General features: G+C 44.0%; 1 protein-coding gene and 1 pseudogene across 6 annotated transcripts in view; one reads left to right on the top strand and one right to left on the bottom strand.

Annotated features, from left to right (window-relative positions):
* The first annotated feature begins 3,243 nt into the window (after positions 1-3,243).
* Positions 3,244-4,956, top strand: LOC139084617 (phosphatidylinositol N-acetylglucosaminyltransferase subunit C-like; annotated as a pseudogene).
* Positions 4,957-5,268: 312 nt separating this feature from the next.
* Positions 5,269-20,274, bottom strand: part of ADNP2 (ADNP homeobox 2) — a 36,845-nt gene continuing 21,839 nt past the window's right edge. For all 6 annotated transcript variants that reach the window (XM_070628003.1, XM_070628001.1, XM_070628002.1 and 3 more), the window contains one exon: positions 5,269-10,028. In XM_070628003.1, the coding sequence (XP_070484104.1) occupies positions 6,753-10,028 (3,276 nt within the window). In that variant the 3' untranslated portion in view covers positions 5,269-6,752. The remainder of the gene's footprint in view (positions 10,029-20,274) is intronic.

Genomic DNA, 20,274 nt, shown 5'->3' with positions numbered 1-20,274 from the left:
CACTCGGGAATGGCAAAGACCCCATTCCTAGTGCATGGAAGAAACGTGTGATGCTATTGAGACCATTTCTTGTGAAACAGAAGGAACCACCTCCCCCTGCCATTTTGTAAACAGAAAAGCAGGATTGTGGGCCAGGAGCTTGGTGTAGATTCTCAGATGCCACAGAGCAAGTTAAACAGTTCAGATTCAGAACTTACTAAGTATTGAAAAACTCGATTGGGGATATTGTTTAAATTATACCAAGTCCCTCAGACATTATGGATAAGTATTTTGATCCAGGAAACAAGATACATTTCATTTGAACAACAGTGTGCAGTTCTAAACATATATTTAAGGGTTTGTTGCTAAGTGGAACTCAGATAAGAACGTATAGACATAGTAATGTCCCTAGACAATCTAACTTCATTACTGAATAGATCTCATACTGAATTCACCAAGTCTTTCATTTTCGTTTTTAAAATATTGTGTTGATACCATGTTTAACATTTCAGTAGCAACACATCTATTTTTAGTAACTCAACTTTTCCCTTCAGTCATCAAGTCAGTGAACACAGAATGTTATGTAGAAGCCAAAACACTGACAATGCCAATAGCTAGAATATGGCTAGAAAACTTTACTGGGTTGAATTTATCCTTAAGGGTGCTAGGCTGACATATGTGTCACATCACAAGAGTGTTCATGTGAGGACTGAACGTGGTTGAAAGGCCTTGTTAGTACTGGAGTCCTGCGACTAGAGTGGCAGGGCTGAACTGGGGCTTCCCCAGTGCGTTTCAAAAGTTCCTGCATCAGTTACCATGCCCTCCTTCTTTTGTGTAAGTTTGAAAGCACATATAAAATGTAGACAAAATTAGTTTTTAAAAATAACCCAAAATTACCCTCCCTGAAAAATCCATAATTTCTTTAAAATGATCTCCTAGGAATTTCCCATTGTTTTCAGAAGACATCTTCCACAAGACAACAGCAAACCATGGATGAATCTCCCGTCCTTTTAGAACCAGTGTAATGAGTTCTCCTTGTAACAAGAAGACCTTACATCGAACTCGGCGTGAAAACTCTTCCCAGCATTTGTGGGACGCAGTCTGAGTTTGATATCACATTCACATCCACGTCTGACGTTGTTCTGTGGGCTTTTCAGTTTATCTTCAGCTGTCTTCTCAGTCTCGTTATTTCATGCTCGATGTCGGATCTTCTCTGTCTTCAGTCTTCCAGTTCTGAACGCTGCTTGGTAGGGAGTTGGGGAAGCAAAATGAATCAACTTATCTGTAAACTTTGGCAAAAGTGTTGTTTTTGTGGATTGTACAACTCAACTAATAGTATTATCTTTTCAAAATATATCTATATATCTATACAGAAAAATTGTCTTAAGAAAAACTACTGAACCATTAAAGCTTTATTATTCATTGCTGTTATTCAGTTTTCTCTAGCTTACTTTTAGGTAAATAATAAATGATTTAACATTATATTAAACTTTCCATAGCATGAATTGTAAACTGTAAGAAACTAACCTCTGAGAAACTATATTCATTCATGACAACTAATTCTGAATTTGTATCTGAAAGTATGACCACACAGTCTGTTTATTCACAGTAAACAGTTTGTCTATATGGTTGCTGAAGTTTGGTTTATAATTTAAATATTAATAAAATTTTAAATTTTTATTGGAAAAGCTTCCCTTCTGACAAGGACTTTACATATTTTTTTTGTTTAAAAATAAACAATCGTATTGCTCATGATTTTATGAACGGAATAAAGAAAAGTGGTTTGGGGGCAGCTTCTTTAAAAGGCTGTGAAAAACTAACCTTAGCTACTACTGGGTAGCATTATATGTACTTTTCCTCTCAAATTGTGTAGCTGGATCATTTGCGTGAATGACTTTTATTACTATTTGTTTTCAACATGACAATACGGTGGACTTAAAGATCCCTGTGAGATACAACCGAGTTTTATTTTTATTTTACTCTATCCTATAGGCTGTCCCTCCCAGACAGCAGACCCCAAACAAGTACACAGTTTAGGCTGTTTTCATGGCTCATTATCACAGGTCTTCGAGGCTGACGGTACAGGTAAAGTCTCACTCTGGCTGCATATTCTGAAAAGTCTGAGAATGTAATCTAGACTTTAGCTTTCGTGGACATTTACACTTTTTACTCCGATGGCTCATGGATCACAAATTAAGAAACTCCTGAGCCTAGAATCTGAAAGAAGTGACGACGGGGTACTGCTCTAAGCAGCATGTTCTTATGGTGCATTCACTGCACGGACTGTGAAAGTTTCCCGATATAATGTCTTTATTGCTAAAATTATTTTCAAACTTATAACTTTAAAGATTAAGTAGTAATTCGGACAAAGTATCAAAAATGAGAAAAATTCTAAAGCTGAGATTTAACAACTGCCTATCTTCCAGAAGTGTACGTCAGCAAGTGTGCCTCGAAGAGCAGCTTTCCACCGAGGAAGGCAGGAGGGCTAGAAACAGGCTCTCGCCACCAGGGAAAGGGAATTGATTTCAGAACATTAAAATTATAGTAACCGGTGAGAGAATGGAATTTGGCTTCAGTTTTTAAAGCTAAAAAGTCTCCTCGCTGCATATCATGGCTGGAGTTTTTACTCCTTAATTGATGGAAGTTCAGCAGGGACTCTCTTCTTCATCTGTAAAATGCAGTTAAGACTTACACCATATGGTTATTATGGGTCAAAGTGGGGTATTACATGAATAGAGGCGATACATCAACTAAGAGCATGAAGCCGGGCTTCAACCCAGTTGTCATCCCAGCTCTCTCCACCCTGTAGCTCCCTACCTTGGACAGTTTATTTAACCTCTCCGTGCCTCAGTTTCCTAATATGTAAAATGGGATACTACCATTTACTTTGTAGGATTGTTGTGAACGTTAAAATGTTATCATCACTCTTCTAACAGTGCAGAGATCACAGTAAGGAATACATAGGACATTATTATTACTACTCAGCCTATTTCCTAGCAATAGTAAACAGTTGATCAATGTTTATTATTTACTAGGACGGCTTGCCTAAAAACTAATGTAAAAACTAGGTTAGCGTTTTGGGGCTGTTTTCTTCTTTTCTTTCCTTAGTCAGCGTTATCTGTTGCTTTGTTCAGCGAACTGTTAAGAAATACAGAACTGCGCAATCATCATCAGGTTAACAGAGTTAACAGGAGGGGGACACCCCGCCCCGCCGTGCACCCCTGGGGCTCGTGGCAGGAACGTGACTGCTGCTGCAGAGAACGCTCACCCACTGCAGGCCAAGCCTGGGTTGCTAGCTCTGAAAGCAAGGGAGATGGAACGAAAGGATAGTGTGTGCCCAACACCGAAAAGGTGGCAGAAGGCGTTGCAGGAGCCACAGCCCTTTCCTGCTAACTACATGCACCAGTGGTTCCCGGAAGAGCTCCAGAAAAACATCTGTGCCCACAAATACCAGTCCAGGGTGGTGATATGGCAGCTGTGCCGTCTGTGCTGTTGTGGCTATCTAGTGGTATGTGGACCAGCGAGGGTCCTTCACTGACTGGCTGTTTTGTTTGATCTTGATGGAGGTGAAGGAGGAAGGGATGGTGAACCTGGTAGGCTGATTTGAAGAGCACCCGCCTGTCAGCACTGACACCATCTATGCCATGCCAGCCTCACGCTCTTGGGCCACATCTTCGACTGTGGTGCCAATGCTGCTTCTGTATCCAGCACACCATCCTTGAACATGGGCATCTCCGCTTCTGTCTGCCTGGCTTCACGCCTGCCCGGGTCTCCATGCCTTCATCATGGTGACGTCTGCCATCCAGACGTCTGCCCTGTGGCCACATTACAGAAGTAACTGAAGGCATCCTCCCGCGCTGTGTGGGATTCACACTCGGGAGGCTGCTGTCCTTAGTGCTGTGGGGCCACACTTTGCTGGCTGCCGTCTCCTGTCTCTGCCCTTTCCACCTCACTCACCTGCAGATTTTAAAGAAAACATTCCTGGGCCTTAGGACGAGGCTGAAATCAAAGACAGCTTGTCCAGGTCCCTCAACTAAGTTAGAGACCTCCATTCTGTTAAGGCAAGCTGACAGACTGGCTCCCAAGTCGTGTAAGATCTGAAGTCAGAGTTCCACTGTGGAAACAGCACGATGCGGGTGGGAGAAGTGCAATCAAAAGAAAAAGTTAACAAAGGCTTGGGTAGTGAAGGGGCTTCTCATTTTTGTTATTTTGTGGATGAAAAGTTTTGGGGCCCCTCTTGAATTATTGCCTGTCATTTATTATTCGCTGCAACAAATGAAATGTGGTTTCTATTTGCCAAACAGAAGGGTAACAGAATTCAAGAAGCTAAAATAGTACAATACATTTTGTTTTTAACTGAAATTTCAATTAGACTTCAAATACGTAACATTTTTAAAGTTGAAGCTACATTGCTAAAAAAATTTTTAAAATATACGTTTTGTAACCATCATATAAAAAAAGAACTGCCTCCATCTCTCTCAATTTCTAATCATCTTTTAGACATCAGTTTAAAAAGCCCCCACCACTAAACTATTCATCTATGGTTTAGCTTTTTATTTTCAAATAATAAATTTACTCATTTTCTATATTTGCAAGAACTCCCACATGTGCTTTTGAAGCTCGGCTTATATCAAATTTTGATCTGTGAACCTAAAAAATTAATAACCAGTAAACTAACATAACATACAAAAACTCAGCATCACAAGCTGAAAGACAACTAAAATATAATTCAAAATCAGAATTCCTTTAACACAGTGGGTCTAGTCAGGGCTGTGCCCCCCAGGGAACACTTGGCAATGACATTTTTGGTTGTCACACCTGGGGGAGTGGGGGCAGAGATACTACTGACCTGGAGTGGGTGGAGGCCAGGAATGCTGTTCTGCTCCTACAATGGACAGGACAGTCACCCCCAACAAAGAATGATCAGGCTCAAAACGCCAACAGAAACCTGACTGATGTGAACTAAAGGGGGATGAAACCACGCAAACAGCAGACTGTCCCTGTCGGCACCTCTAAAGCTGGCCTCCCCGCACGGGCACGAGCACTGGCGAGCAGCCTCCACCAAGGCAAGCTCCCGGCTCCCCAGCATCCTCTTCTGACACGTCAAGCATCTCCAGCCACATCTGTTTTGTGACACTGGTAATTAATTAGTCCTTTTGGATTATGCCGACTTATTTTCACAATGACAAGTAATGTTCTTCAGAAAATAAATGTGGTATCTGTATCCTTGTTTAGATTATTCCTGAGTCACAGAGACATTTTAACTGTCAAAAAAATTAAACAGTTGTATTTGCAGTAATATAACAAATTTTAATTCAAAATAGACACTCTGAAAACAATAGGTAAAAAAAAAATAAACTTCAACAAGCTCTTTCTGAATTTACAACAGAGTACACCAACAATCACAGACCAGTTTCACAACTGCCTCAAAAATGCACATTATAGCAATTACATGCGAGTATTGTATTTTTTTATAATCCATATAGCAACGTTATCTATTTCCCAGAGACGGTCACATCCTCTGAATACGTTGGACAGGCGCCTCTGCTGTGTGTCACCAGCAGCCTGACTTCCGGTCTACAGGGGCTGGCCTCCATTCCTGTTCTGGTGCTTTAAGTTATTTTATATTGTGTGAAAACAACCGAGGTTTAACTGTCCAAAGGAGAGTAATACAAAGGCGTTCTTTAGCAATATCCTGGCCCATTAACCTGGACAACTGAACTATGGAAAAGCCCATTTCTCCAAAACAAATTCATTTCCCTCTAGGAAACCATCCGAGATTTCATATGCCAGCCATGGGGACTTGTCACTCCACCTTGTCCCCTGAAAACCTAGCTTACATTTCAGTGAGTGTCCACACTCAGGTGTAAAAACTTCATTCCTGAGGAACACGGCCCTTCCCTTTCACTGGCTTATGGACAGTCAGGTGAGGAGGAGAGTTGGTGTGTGTGTTTTCAGTGTTTATTCTAAAGGCACTAAGACTTATGGTTTTACCTTTGAATGGAAAAATGACTATCACCATATCAAAAAGAGGGGAAAGTCTACACTGAAAAGTACTTCTGCACCTACAGAATTACTTTATTTGTAAAATAACTTTTTGACTTATGAGCTAAATAGCAGATTTCAGGTTCAGTAATTTTTTTTAAATGAAAATGTTTGGTTTCCTATGAGTTATAATCAAAAACAGCTGTTAGGATATACCTGAAAAAATGTAAATCAAAATTATAATCTAATAAACAAATACCTCACAAAGAAGAAATCAGCATAAGTTAACGCAGTGCATCCTTAAGGAACCATACACATCACGGGGGCTGGTACTCACTTCTCTACACACATTTACTGTATCAACTGCTGCTGCATGAGAAGCTAACTGAGGACCAATGCTTTAAGTCGCAGTTAATCAAGTAATCTCAAACAAGCTGAAACTTCCTTAAATGAAAAAACAAACATGTAGATTTCAGTTTTAATCATCCAATACTGACACTACTAGGAAAACAAGGCGTGCAGGAAATATCAAAAGATTTAATTTACATGACAGAGGAAAAAACTAAAAATAATTGTTACAAAATCAAACTTCAGGAAACAATAAATTTCAAAGAACTATTCACTTCTATATATAGAAGTCTTTCTGAGCACCTGAAATAAATCTAAAGAGCAGCATAAAGACCACTGAAATTGATTAGTTCAACATACAGTGAAGAAAATAACATTTTTTAAAATCTCAATTGGAAAAACTACTAATTATCTAGTACTTTAGATTTCCTAATTATTTTTTACAAGTTTTGTGGTTCATACTCAAAGTTCAATCTGTGTTTAACATTTTTAAGTTCAGACATATCAAAGCCTAAAAGTACAGAAGGCTTGTGATTTTTTATTGCTTTCATGCAAATGTATCTTCTTTTTCCAAAAAATGAAGCCACATCAATTTTCCACACCCATAAGAGTGAGGATAACAGTTCTATTTCCTTTTTACTAGGATACGGTCTCTTGTGGAAATAATCTCTAAGGAACTGCTTTTTTTCTTCATAAGAACGGTCTTCATATTTTTTAGGATTTAATGCTAAAATTTGAAGAGCGTCATCATTAACAAGGGGTCCCTCAGTCCTGCTTTCATTCCTTTGTCTTTTGAAAGGCACGACGCTCGTCACCTTTTCTGCAGAGGGGGCTGCATCAGCATGGATGACGACAGGTCGCTCGTCCCCATCCCTCTGGTCTTCTGCCCCAAAGTGGCCCTCAGGCAGCTTTCTCTTTACAGAAAAACTGGAGTCGTGTAGCACCTCGCCGTTGACCAGCAGCAGTTCGCCGTTCTCAATGAAGTCAGGCTGGACTTGAAGGTCTGAGCTGCTGTCCTTGGGAGCGCTCCGGCAGCGCAGCAGATGAATGGCGATGGCGGCCAGGGTCATGTTGCCAGTGTAAACCCCACAGCAGTGGATGCACTTGAAGGCCGGAGACTTCAGGATCGTGTGGACTGTGGGCATGATGTGGTGTCTCTCCTTCAAATGCAGCTCATACGCCTCAGTCGTCACAAAGGTGCCAAAGCAGAAGGGGCAGGTCAAGGCTTGTTTGGTGGGGCTCCCAGGCGCACCCTCGGTCTGAGGCCTCACTTTAATATACACTGGGACAAGCGACTTGGAGTGTATCCCAGCTAGTATTGCCAAGTAGACTTCCCGCTCCCCCAGCTCTTCCTTTGGCAGTATGGTAATGAAGTCAAGATGGGGAAACAGCAGGTTGCCATTAGCATCAATATCCAATTGAAAGCCTTTGTTACTATAATCCACGGGTAATTTCTTCTTCCCTAGGTGCATAGTCCGACTATGCTCTGAAAGACCTTTAATATCATGGAAAGTGCACGGACAGAACAAGCACCCCAGGCCGTGCATGAGTAAGTGATGGATAAGCTCATCCTCCGATACCAAGCATTTACAAGAGAGACACCGAACTGTTTTCTCTCTCATCCACTTTAAAAACGGTGCACATGCTGCCAGTTTTTCAGGCTCCAGCTTTTCAGCAGATTTGGATTCACTGTGCTTATGAGCCACCTCCATGTGTACCTGGTAGACGTTGGAAGGGAAGAGCTCGTTGCAAACCGGGCAGGTTTTCCATTGCTTTGCCTGTTTGAGCGCCTGACTCCCCTCTGCCACAGATGAGGAGGCCTGAACAAACATATTCTGAGTGGTATTCACTACCACTGGAGAGGAGGGCATGCTGGCCACGGAACTGCCCATATGTGCAGCTGCGCCTGACTGCAGGAGCTGGATGGGCATCTGGGGAGGGGCAACGGTCGCAACACCTCCAGGTGGCACGGGCAAAGTGACAGACACCGGGGCAAGGGTGTATGTGGGAATCCCATTCACTTGTTTCCCTGTAGGTATCAGCTGTCTGAGAATGGAGCCTGACGTGAGGAAAGTGGTGTTTTGCGAAGCACCGGGTCTAACTGACTGATTTGCAGGCAGAATTTTGGTATTCACAGACTGATTAAGTTGCAAGACCCCAGGCCTCACTGGCTGGCCCATAGGAAGAACTCCTGACATCACAGGCTGACTGAGCTGAAGAACACCAGAATTAATACCCTGGTTCACAGGGAGAACACCTGACGAGACTGTGTGGTTGGGAGAAAGGAGCCCAGGTGGGACCACCTGGCCTGCAGGGAGAACCCTCAGGGGGACCGTCTGGCCAGGAGGGAGAACCCGTGAAGGGACTGTCAGCCCCGTGGGGAGAATCCCCGATGGGGCCGTCTGGCCAATGGGGAGAACCCCTGACTGCACCATCTGGCCCGCAGGGAGAACCCCAGAAGTTGCTGTCTGTCCCGAAGGGATAACCCCAGCAGGGGTCATCTGGCCTGCAGGAAGGACCCCTGACGGGACTGTCCGACTCACAGAAATCACCCCTGGTGAGACGGCCTGAAGAACCCCAGGGGTGACAGAGGGACTGACAGGAAGGACACCAGACCCAACAGGTCTGTTTACTGAAAGAACTCCAGGCCCAACTGGTCTGCTAATAGGCCCAACAGGCTGGTTGAGGGGTAAAACCCCTGGGCGGATGGTCTGGTTTATCGGGAGGACACCAGTTCCAACAGACTTATTTATAGGTCCAACTGGCTGACTCAAGGGCAACACAGGAGGATTTGCTGACTGATTAAGTGGGACTCCATGAGAAAGAAAGACAGGCTGGGGAGCTGCGGGCGGCAGAGTGAGGCTGCTCTGGCCCACGGGCAGAGGGCTGGAGACTAGAGTCACTCGGGACTGGGCAACGGCAGGCGGAGAATGGGTGACACTTCCAGACGCAGCTGAGGCCACAGTCACGGGCTGCACTGTGCCCTGAACTGGCTGGACTACGGTTTGGCTCTGACTGTTCTGTGGCAAGGCAAGGTGAAAGCAAGGGGGTGTAGCTGGGAGGCCCGGAGCATTGGTGTGCGGTGGCATGGCCACATGTGCAGCTGGTTTGGGAGCAATATGCATTTGCTTCAAAAGTCCAGGCTTCTTAATATGTTCTGAAATCACGGACCTAAGCTTATTCTCCAAGTCCCTGTGTATATCCGATGTGAGAATGTGATACATCAGCGCGTCCTGGCTGCTGGCATTGGCATTGCATTTTTTACAGTAATACTTGTCAGATGGTGGCATCTTCTCAGTAGAAAGGGTATCTTCGGTTTTCGGTTGCTCGCCCATTTCCTCAGTTCGCAGGCCAAAGTAGGAGTTAATTAAGTAGTGAAAATGGGCTACCAGCACATGCTTCTTCATGCTGTAGTACAAAGTGTTTGAAAAGTTACATTTTAAACATGTAAAACTTATCACATCACTCCTAGATGATTTAGTTTCACCTAAAATATTCACTGTGTAGTTCTGGACTTTCCGAACAGGTGCATGAAACATTCTGAAGTGTCTCCCCACAACTTTGGGTTGAGAGGAGAAGACACAGTTTGGGCAAGGGATCACCAGCTCCTGGTCAATTTCGTCTTCATGGTAGCGATGCAGGTGGTTTTTGAATGAAGTAAGCACTTTTGTGGAGTATCTACAGAGGCTGCAACAGTATGGCTTTGTCCGATATCTCTGTTAAGAGAAAAGAAAGTCGAGCACAGTTTAATACAACCATCAGGTACTGCGCCTCCTGTGGTTCACAAACGGGCGACTCTTCTCTTCTAAGGCCCCAGGGAGCTTACCACTATCACCTCAGGGAACAGTGTTTTTTCTAAGCCAGTGCAAGCTTTTCCTTAAAGGCCAGGGTGAGCCTGTCAGGCTCTGTGGGCCACCCAATGCAGCCTGTGCAACTCCTCAGTGCTGCTGCGGTGACCCCAGCACCTGATGACATGTGCATCTGTGCACGTGGCTCTGTGCCAGCAACCCAGCAGACATCAACTCAAACTTCATACAGTTTTCACATGTCACACAACAGAATTCTTCTCAATCATTTAAAAATGGAATGACTCTTCTTAGCTCGTACGCCGCACAAACACAGGATATGGCCCACAACACAGTTTGCTAACCCATTCCAAGCCATCCACTGAAACCACGAATCTCATTACAGCCAGACCTCATTTCCTTGTGCTGCTGCACCTCCCAGATACCGCGTTTTACACACTGGAAGTCTATGACAACGCTGCAGCAAGCAGCTCTGCCAGTGCCACGTCTCCAACAGCATTTGTTCACTTCGTGTCTGTGTCACATCTGGTGACTCTCACACTGTTTGAAATGTTTCAACATGACTCACTGAAGGCTCAGATGACGGTCAGCATTTTTTGGCCACAAAGTATGGCTTACTTAAGGTATGTAGTTTTTTTAGACATAATGCTACTGCACACTTAACAGACTACAGTATAGTGTAAGCATAACTTTTATATGCACTGGGAAACCAAAAGATTCATGTGACTTGCTTTATTGCAATATGCACTTTATTGAGGTGGTCTGGAAGTGAACCCACAGTATCTCTGAGATGTGCTCATACTCAGTCCTATGCTTTGAATTAAAATAAACTCACTTAATTCTCTGCAAGAGAAACTTATTGTCTCCCCTTCTCATCCTATTTCTCTTAGTTCTAATATTGTTTTTAATCCAAATTCTACAACCTCTGGAACTTATCCACAAATAACCTAACTTGCAAATTGTTAAACCCATCATTACTGTCTTTCATTTCCTCCATCCCTAGAGAACGTAGGAGCCAAATGGACAGCACATGCAAGTATCTAGTAAACTATGTGACAAACAGTAAAGAAAGAGGGATGTGCCTAAACTCACTAGGAATAATTCTGAGGTAAGTTTCAGGCCACAGAACACTGCACTAATGATGCTCGAGTTCTCTTCAAGGCAAATATGGGGGAATTCAACAACCCTGGGCTAAGAACAGACTTCTTTGTGTACAACAGCTGGGCAACTCAGGAGCGCACTCTGCCCCAGCAGCCAGTAAGACCTGATGGGTGGTGATGCTCTGAGTGGCGAAGTCTTTGGTCTCGTGAGTCTCCAGGTCCCAGGGCTGGTGAGCCACAGAACACCCGGCCCTAGGCTCACAGGGAGGAAAGTAAGACCTAAACAACGAGAGGCTTCCTTCAAGCTCCCTCTGTTGGCGGTGGCAGAGGTCTCCTCACTCTGCGACACTGCTTCTTGCTATCACAGTGGCCACAGGTCAACTCCCATCCCTCCTAAATATGTGCTCTCATGATCACCCTCTCAGACACACATACACACAGATTCCAGTTCTGTACATTCTGTCATCCTCTCTCTCCTATTCATGCAGTTTTCCCTCATGGGTCATAGGTCAGAGAAATCACCCAAACACATTCAGCAACATACTACTGCCTTCTCAGCAATTAACAAAACCCCAGGTTCTAGCATTTCTAGTAGGATCTATAATAAAGTGAGGGCAGCAGCCAACCAGACTAAAAAAATAACGTATTTCAATGATTCTAAGATACATTTTTTTTCATATTTTAGTATCTCCAAAATCTGGCTACACCTTACAACTGATGGATCAATGGCGCAACACAGTTTAAATGAAATGTTCTTTTTAAAGGAGAACTGCAGCTCCAGGAGTCACCTCCCAAAACTACCTTTTTGGCTTTTTTTCTTTTTGGTGAGGAAGATTAGCCATGAGCTAACATCTGTTGCCAATCTTCCTCTTTTTCTTCTCCCCAAAGCCCCAGGACATAGTTGTATATCCTAGTTGTAAGTCCTTCTAGTTCTTCTATGTGGGACACCACCACAGCATGGCTTGATGAGCGGTGTGAAGGTCCAGGCCCAGGATCCGAACCAGCAAACCCTGGACTGCCAAAGCAGAGCATGTGAACTTAACCACTCGGCCACGGGGCCAGCCCTTTAAGTGAAATATTCTTTTAGTTTTATTAGTGGTTCATTTAAAAAAACAGTGTGTCTTATACTCAAAATATTATATTGAGAAACCAGATACTCAATGAAAATTACACTCAATGAAAGACCCGACAGAATTTACTAACAATTGCATGTTACTATCTGTTAGTGTTGAATAGATATTTGGATTAGGGAAAGATTTCTTAAATATGACACCATAAATATGATCCATAAAAGAAAAAAAAGATAAACTGGACTTCATCCAAGTAAGAAAGCTTCTGCTCTTTGAAAGACACTGTTTAAAAAATAAAAAGAGAAGCCACAGGCTAGGAGACAAGATTTGCAAACCACATACCTAATAAAGGACTTGTATCCAGAATACATGTTGTAAACATGTTCCACGTTTCAGGAAGAAAACAGATGACTCAATTTTTAGAAAACGGGAAAAAGATTTGAACACTTTACCAAAGAAGGTATCCAGATGCCACAGAAACACGTGAAAAGATGCTCAACATCACCAGTCGCTAGGGAAAGGCAAATTAAAACCAGAGAATATGCCACCACAAACCTAGTCAAGTGGAAATAAACAGGTAGGTCCATAAGCACAATAACCCTGACAATATCAAGTCTGCCAATGCTGCAGAGCAGCCAGACCTCTCATAGCATTGGTGAGAAAGCAAATGCTACAGCCCCTTTGGAAAAGTTTGGCAGTTTGTTATAAAGATAAATATATACTTATTTACCACATGCAACTGAGCAACCTCATTCCCAGGCATTTACCCAAGAGAAATGAAAGCACATGCTCACACAAAAACCTCTATGTGAAAGCTCCAGGATAGTGATCAACCAGAAACCATCTGAGTGTGAGACCTTGGTTCACTAGTAACAAAGGAAGAAAAACAGCCAAAGAGAGAAGCAGAGAAGTGGAGTCAGGAGCACTGGGTACAGGTTGAAATCCTGTCCCAGAATAGTATGTCATCTGCCCATCAGCCTGAGGCTGCCTCCTCAGGGCCCACGATAACTGAGTCCATCGCCTGCCAACTCCTTAGCACGGTTCTGTCCCCTACACCTAAAAGCCTAACACGTGTCGTTTCCCTGAGCCCTCGAGGGAGACCCATAATCATCATGGCTACTTGCTATTTCTGCTATGTTGCCCAAACTGTCTCTTTTCATAAATCCTACTCCCCAGAGACAAATTCAAGCAGGAAGGCTGCCTTAGAGATGAAGAAGAGTGAGAACTAAACCAGCAGACGGCAGTCTCCAGGCCAGGCAACAGTGTTTCAAAGGAGAATTTCACACTGCTATTTAACAGCTTATGCCTAGGCCCTATTCACCCCAGCAAAAAACTCCGTGAGAAAACAACCTTAACTTTTACCTCTTTGTATCAGGCACTCAAAAAGTTTTACCCGCTTAGTAGCAGGAATTCAAAAACTGTTTCTTGATGAAAAGCATATAGCATATATTATACTGCATGTTACAAGATCTTTTAAAGAATTCAGATGAGAAAAATCAGTGACACCTAAAAAATGATTCATGACTGAGGCCAGCCTGGTGGTATAGTGGTTAAGTTCACACACTCCCAGAGTTCAAGGGTTCAGATCCCAGGCCAGGACCTACACACCACTCATCAAGCCACACTGTGGCAGTGTCCCACATAAAATATGTTAGTTCAGCGACAATCTTCCCCAAGCAAAAAGAGGAAGACTGGCAACAGATGTTAGCTCAGGGCCCATCTTCCTCACCAAAAAGGAAAAAAAGATTCACTACAAGCCAGCCCTGATGGCCTAGTAGTTAAAGTTCAGTGCTCACCACTTCAGCAGCCCAGTTGCAGAACCACACCACCTGTCAGTCAGTTGCCATGCTGTAGCAGTGGCTCACATAGAAGAATTAGAAATGACTTACCACTGGGATATACAACCATGCACTGAGAATTTGGGGAGGAAAAAAAAGAGAGAGAGAGGAAGACTTGCAGCAGATGTCAGCTCAGGGTGAATCTTTCCCTGCAAAAAAAAAAAAGGCGGGAGGGGGAACCAGCCCAGTGGCCAAGTGGTTAAGTTCACACACTAAGCTTCAGCAGTCCAAGGTTTCACAGGTTCGGATCCTGGGCGCGGACATGGCACCGCTCGTCAGGCCACACTGAGGCGGCGTCCCACATGCCACAACTAGAAGGACCCACAACTAAAACATACAGCTATGTACTGGGGGGCTTTGTGGAGAAGAAAGAGAAAAAAAGATTGGCAACAGACGTTGGCTCAGGTGCCAATCTTTAAAAAAAAAAAAAAAAAACCAAGATGCTTGAATTAAAAAAAAAAAACATGAAGTCAAGTTCTTCACAGCAAGGCCTATTTGAACAGCCACAAGCTGTTCTGCACAGAAAAAACAAACCAGAGTGCTTTCAAGGAAGCTTGTGTCTGATGGTAGAGAGGGGAGGGTCAAGGAAGGTAAGAGACCCAAAAGTGGGACTCAGGATGGCAGGTTAACAATAGAAATGTATTTACAGAAAATTCTGACAGAACAATGACTAGTTACATGAATTTTTTTTAAAGCCAAAATTCCCAAGACCAGCACAACTTGGACAAACAGAAGGGAGGTAGCGAAGTCAAATCGGAGATCCACTGAGTTTGATACCAATGAGGGTACTAACCTAATGGCAGGGAGAGTTTTCCAGGAGAAAACACTTTAGTGAGGAGAACTTAGCAGTATGCCACGTTTTGGCTTGAATCTGCTTAGGTTTGAGGTTTCAAATTATTATAAGTTGTGTTCCTCAATTCAAAGATGCATATTTGTTTGTACTTCAGTCTATGAAAACAGGATGAACTTTCATTACACATACAGTCATGCTTCGCTTAACCACGGGGACACCATCTGAGACACACGTCAGGTGATTTCATCGTGCAAACATCAGGGGGTGTACTTACACAAACCTCGATGGTGTGACCTACTGCACACCTGAGCTATTGCTCCTAGGCTACAAACCCATGTAGCATGTCACTCTACCCAATACTGTAGGCAACTGTAACACAATAGTATTTGTGTATCTAAAAATATCGAAACTTAGAAAATTTAGTAAAAATAAGGTACAAGAGATAACAAATGGCACTCCTGTATAGGGTACTGGGATATGGTGATTTCGAATATATCTATTTGGTCATTCAGATGACCAAAATATGTTTGTCAGATATAGTTGGTCTTCAACCATAGTTCCTGGCTCACAACTCCCAAAACCTTTAAATTTCCTGAGCAAAATGAGCTCTCATCCTGGGTTCCTGACCCCACTCAAGCGTGTGGTCTGGTTGCCAGGAGAACCAGCCCTGTGATCAGAGGATTCAGTCCCACACTGATTTTCAGGGAAAGGAGGGCGGCTTGAGCTGGAATCAATCGCCAATGGCCAATGACTTAGTCAATCATGACTACGTAATGAAGCCTCCATAGAAAACCAGAAGGACAGCTCATCAGCCCTTTTCAGAGAGCTTCCATGTTGGGCAACCAGAAGGCTTCCACGTGCCATGGAGCTGGGCCCCAAGCACCATGAGGACACAAGCTCTTTTGTTCAGGACTTGTTCCTACGCATGTATCTCTACATCTGGCTATTGATTCGTATCCTTTCATATCCTCTGTAATAAATCAGTAATCCAGTGACTAAATAGGTTTTCTTGAGTTCTGTGAGTTGTTCCATCAAGTTAATCAAACCCAAGGAGGGGGTCGTGGGAACCTCTGATTTACAGCCAGTCGGTCAGAAGTACACATAACAAGGGGAACTTGCAATTGGCATCTGAAGTGGGGGACAGTCTTGTGGGACTGAGCCCTTTACCCATGGAATCTGATTCTATATCCAGATAAATAGTGTCAGAATTAAGTTGAATTCTCAGACACCCAGCTGGTCTTCCAAAAATGCTTGCTGGTGTGGGGAAGCTTCCACCACTCATGTTGGAATTGGGTCCATGAAACCCTTGCAGTTAAGTGTCAGAAGTGTGATTTGCTAGACTGGCCCTAACTCACAGAAACGTGGTTTTTGAAGAAAGAATAAAAGGGCAGAGGACGAGGAACCTTTGATCCCTGGATGGCTGCCCATGGTATGAAACTGCAGCTACACTGTGATCAGTTACTAAAGGTAAAAGTTACCAATGGAACTTAGAAACAGTAGTAGACCTGACTCCCTAGGAGTTGACTCACTTAAAACATAAGGAAATGCAAAATCAGAAGCATGCTAAGTATACAACTCCCTGGTAGCTATCTGTAATAGCAGAAACAAAGGTAAAAGAAAAGTGCTGGGTCAGCCTTGATCCTGAAGCAAGCTCAGATTTGGGTCTATCTGAGCTTTGGCCTTTAGCCTCAAAGCCCCCCTAGAAAGGGAAAAATTATGCAGGGACAAGAGAAAGCATCTCTAAGACCTCTGGTCACCGAGAAAGTAGTTAATGTAGAGGGAGGGCAAAACCAAGAAATAATTGAAATCAGGGGATGTAATAGGAAGGAACTGGTCATTTTGTGAATCACTATCATCAGCTTCCTGAAGAACCTTTACTAAAATAGATGTGAGAGTGATCAGTCTGGGGGCTGTCTTTGGGTTGAATGCTGCAGAGTAGGAGAGCATGTTTGGCTTGATGCAGAACCCGCAGCTCACTAGTGACAGCTGTACAGGATCCAGACACATAGGAGGTTATTCCCAAGGGAACCGCCAGCCTGGTGGACTGATAAAAGCCACTATAAAATATGTTTATCTTGAGAAAGAGTACTGTTCAATTTCCCCTATAGATGCCAAATAGAACACTCCAGATGAAGCAGCTAAGCTTCATAAGCAAGCCATGTGGGACGGGCTTTATGATGACCAAGATTTTCACCCACTGAATATGCCCACTACCCAGGTTACGGTAAATGCTGTGATTAACGGGGCCCAGTTGCACGGGCACCCCATGTAACTTTACTGCTACAAAACGGAACAACAGTTCAAGAAGCCTTATCAGATTTTCTCTCTCAGCTTCCCTATACGGATCTTACTGATACCAAGAACATTAAACTAATGAAGAAAATAAGGAAAGAGGAAGGAGAGTGTCAAGGGACTCGACCCAGCAGAACGGAAGTCTTCAGACGGTTGGAGAAAAGGGGTGAATAAAGTGAACAGCGATGGAGTTGAAACAAAGGTGCTGAGGTAGCACTATCAGAGACTGGGTGGACCAGTGAACCCCCTTCTTCGTCCCCCAAAATTAAAGGGTCCCAAACAAGTCCACTCTCTTTACCCCAGTTTGGAGGAACTTAAGCCAGAAGGCGAAGATTACAGTGAGAAACCTGAACAGGAATCTCTTAGGGTGACAGGCCAATTAATGAAGATCAAGACAAACAAAAGGGCCAGGGGTCCCTTGGCTCCACCCCTCACTGGGGACCCAAAGCCTTTTGCACGAGTGGCTAAAATGGTCAGGGAGTGGAAAAGACAAGTTTCCAGGAGTCCTTGATACAGGAGCCCCATAAACTGGTGCACCCAAACTCATTGGTGAAGCCCTGACTCAGGTACAATAGAATGAGAACATAAAAACGCAGTGGTTGATAGGATTATGAATGGAATGTATAAGCAGGTATTACATAAATAAGTGCATCTCCTTTACTTGACTGTTTTATGGGAAAGAGTGTTATGTCTGGCCAGGGAACACTTCCCTTACCTAGTATGGTAAAACCAACATTTGTAGATGAAATCCAAGTAGAGGATACAGTTAGGAATGTAAGACTTGGTGGAATTAAGGTAAAAGTTTATAGCAGAATTGGTATGTTCGAACAGGCTTTATGTGAAGTGGTTGCATCTCTTTTACCTGATTGTAATATGGGACTAGACATTGCATTTCACAGGGAACATTTCCTCTACCCAGCATTGTAAAACATAAGGCAAGTAAGTCCACCCTTCAACCAGTATGAACTAGACACGCTAAATGGGAACCAGTAAGATTGCCAGAACCCACAATGTGGAATAGAAGGTAGAGCGCAGGCAGGGACAAATTCTCTCTGTGATGGCCCCATGTGGAGCATGGACTGGGGCTCACAGCAAGAGCCTGTGAGCGCCTCCCAGCGACAACTACTGAGACTTCAGACTAGAGAATTTCCATTTGAGGGGCATTTACTACCTTGCTATGTGACATTAATTGAAGTTACCGCTAAGACTGAGGACATAAAATAACCGTAAAACCTGAAATACCCACATTGTCTTGGTTGATGTCAGAGAAACACAGAAATACTGCCCTAGAGTATTCCCTAATAAGATGGAAATGGCTTAAGACAGGCTCATGCTGCCTGGGGGAACACAAGGAGACACTCGCAGGCAGGGAGCCTCTTTTTCCCTAGGGCTGCCTTTGGAACTGCATGAGGAGCTGCCTGATTCTACCATCACTCGGACAGTGCCCTATAAAGAGCCCTCGGCTGACCAACAAAGAGCTGCTTGGCTTGTGCACAAAAGTTCCAAGGCAAATGGACAACATCCTGTTTGAATGGTCACCACTCTGATCCAACAAGACAAAAACAAATCAGCTCAGTCTGAACTTCTTGCTATTTTCCTAGCAGTGAGAGAAAAATTGAACTATGGTAAAAGACCCTATATTTGCGTTTTTACTGACTCATAGGCAGTGGCGAATGGCCTGGCCATTCAGTCAGGCAGGAGGGCAATGGAAATCTGGGCTATTAAAGGCATGTCCGTATGGGGCATAGCCCTATGGAAATTTGAGAAGTGTGTTGAACTAGCACATGTCAATGCCCATCAGAACACCCTTCCAGGTTTGGAAGGTGACTGGAATCAATAAGCTGATAGCCCCCAGTGCACTGGGTCCATAAAATGAGTGGAAATGGGGGCAGTGCAGCAACGCAGGATCTAGTCCTCTTGCCGTCTGAGGCACTAAATGCCAATAAGAACTGTTCTCTCTGCCCACAAGATAGATGGAGACTGCAGATGGCTCTGTGGCAGAGTCCCTCTGGGAAGCCCCTGTGGGAGACTGAGGCTAGTAGTCCTGGGGGCATTAAATGGGTCCTGAGAGGAACAGACCCTGACGCTGGACTGGGCTTTGCTCGCCTGGTAGTAGATGCACATGCTCAGTGACATGAAAGAACCAGAAGATATTGCACAGCCAACTGTCATTTCTTCAGACGAAGGAATTCACTTTACAGCCCATAATTTCCAACAATGGGCAGAGAGATATCCTCCTCAGAGTAACAGTTTATAGAAGATTGAAATGGGCAATTAAAAACATCTGCTGTCTAAAGCAGGGGAGCCAAGGACTGGCTTGCATGCCCTCTTGAGGGAGTGCTCACACTCAACATGAACATAACAAGGGACGGTTCCCCCTGGACAGACTCCTCCAGTGTTCTGGGGTATCTGAGGAAAAGGAGGTATGCGTGAGCGCTGGAGTCATACAATACTTCCCCTCATCACCACAACTTTCTCTTTCCCTACCTGCTGCAGTCCCAAGATTAGGGATGATTCCTAAGCAAGAAACTGTAACTTTACCTTTAAATCCTTATGTCAGAATTCCTAAGGGCCTGATGGGGTAGACTGTGGCAAAGTTGGGGCTGACAGTGAATGCGGCTGTACTGCCTAGTGGTCAGGACAACCCGGTAGTTCTGTACCGGTGTGACCGTACCCTCTATGAGTGACGTGGACTGAGAGGGAGGCTCTGCTAGGTTGGTGTTGCTGCCAGCCATCTACGCCAGCACAGTGGCCAAACCCAATGGCCCTTCCAAGGGTGGAGAAATAACAGCTGAGGGTAAAGGGCTGAGCAAGTGTGTTATGCAATGACGGAGACCCAACATTTTATTAATACTTCAAGAGAAGTTCAGAGCAAGGGAATAATACTCTCTCTCAGGGTAAGTATACCAGATGCTTGGAGGGGTGAAACTATATGTTTGCCAAGACCACTCCTGCTTCTGGAACCTGACAAGATTAAAGGAAGCCTGCAAACCTGAGTGTTCTCACCCTCGGAGACATTTTCATACGATGTGATGATGGACTGGATAGTTATTAATGATTCAA

This window comes from Equus przewalskii, chromosome 7 (genome assembly GCF_037783145.1).
Source record: "Equus przewalskii isolate Varuska chromosome 7, EquPr2, whole genome shotgun sequence".
Lineage (NCBI taxonomy): Eukaryota > Metazoa > Chordata > Mammalia > Perissodactyla > Equidae > Equus > Equus przewalskii.
This window is presented reverse-complemented; position numbering and strand designations above follow the sequence as displayed.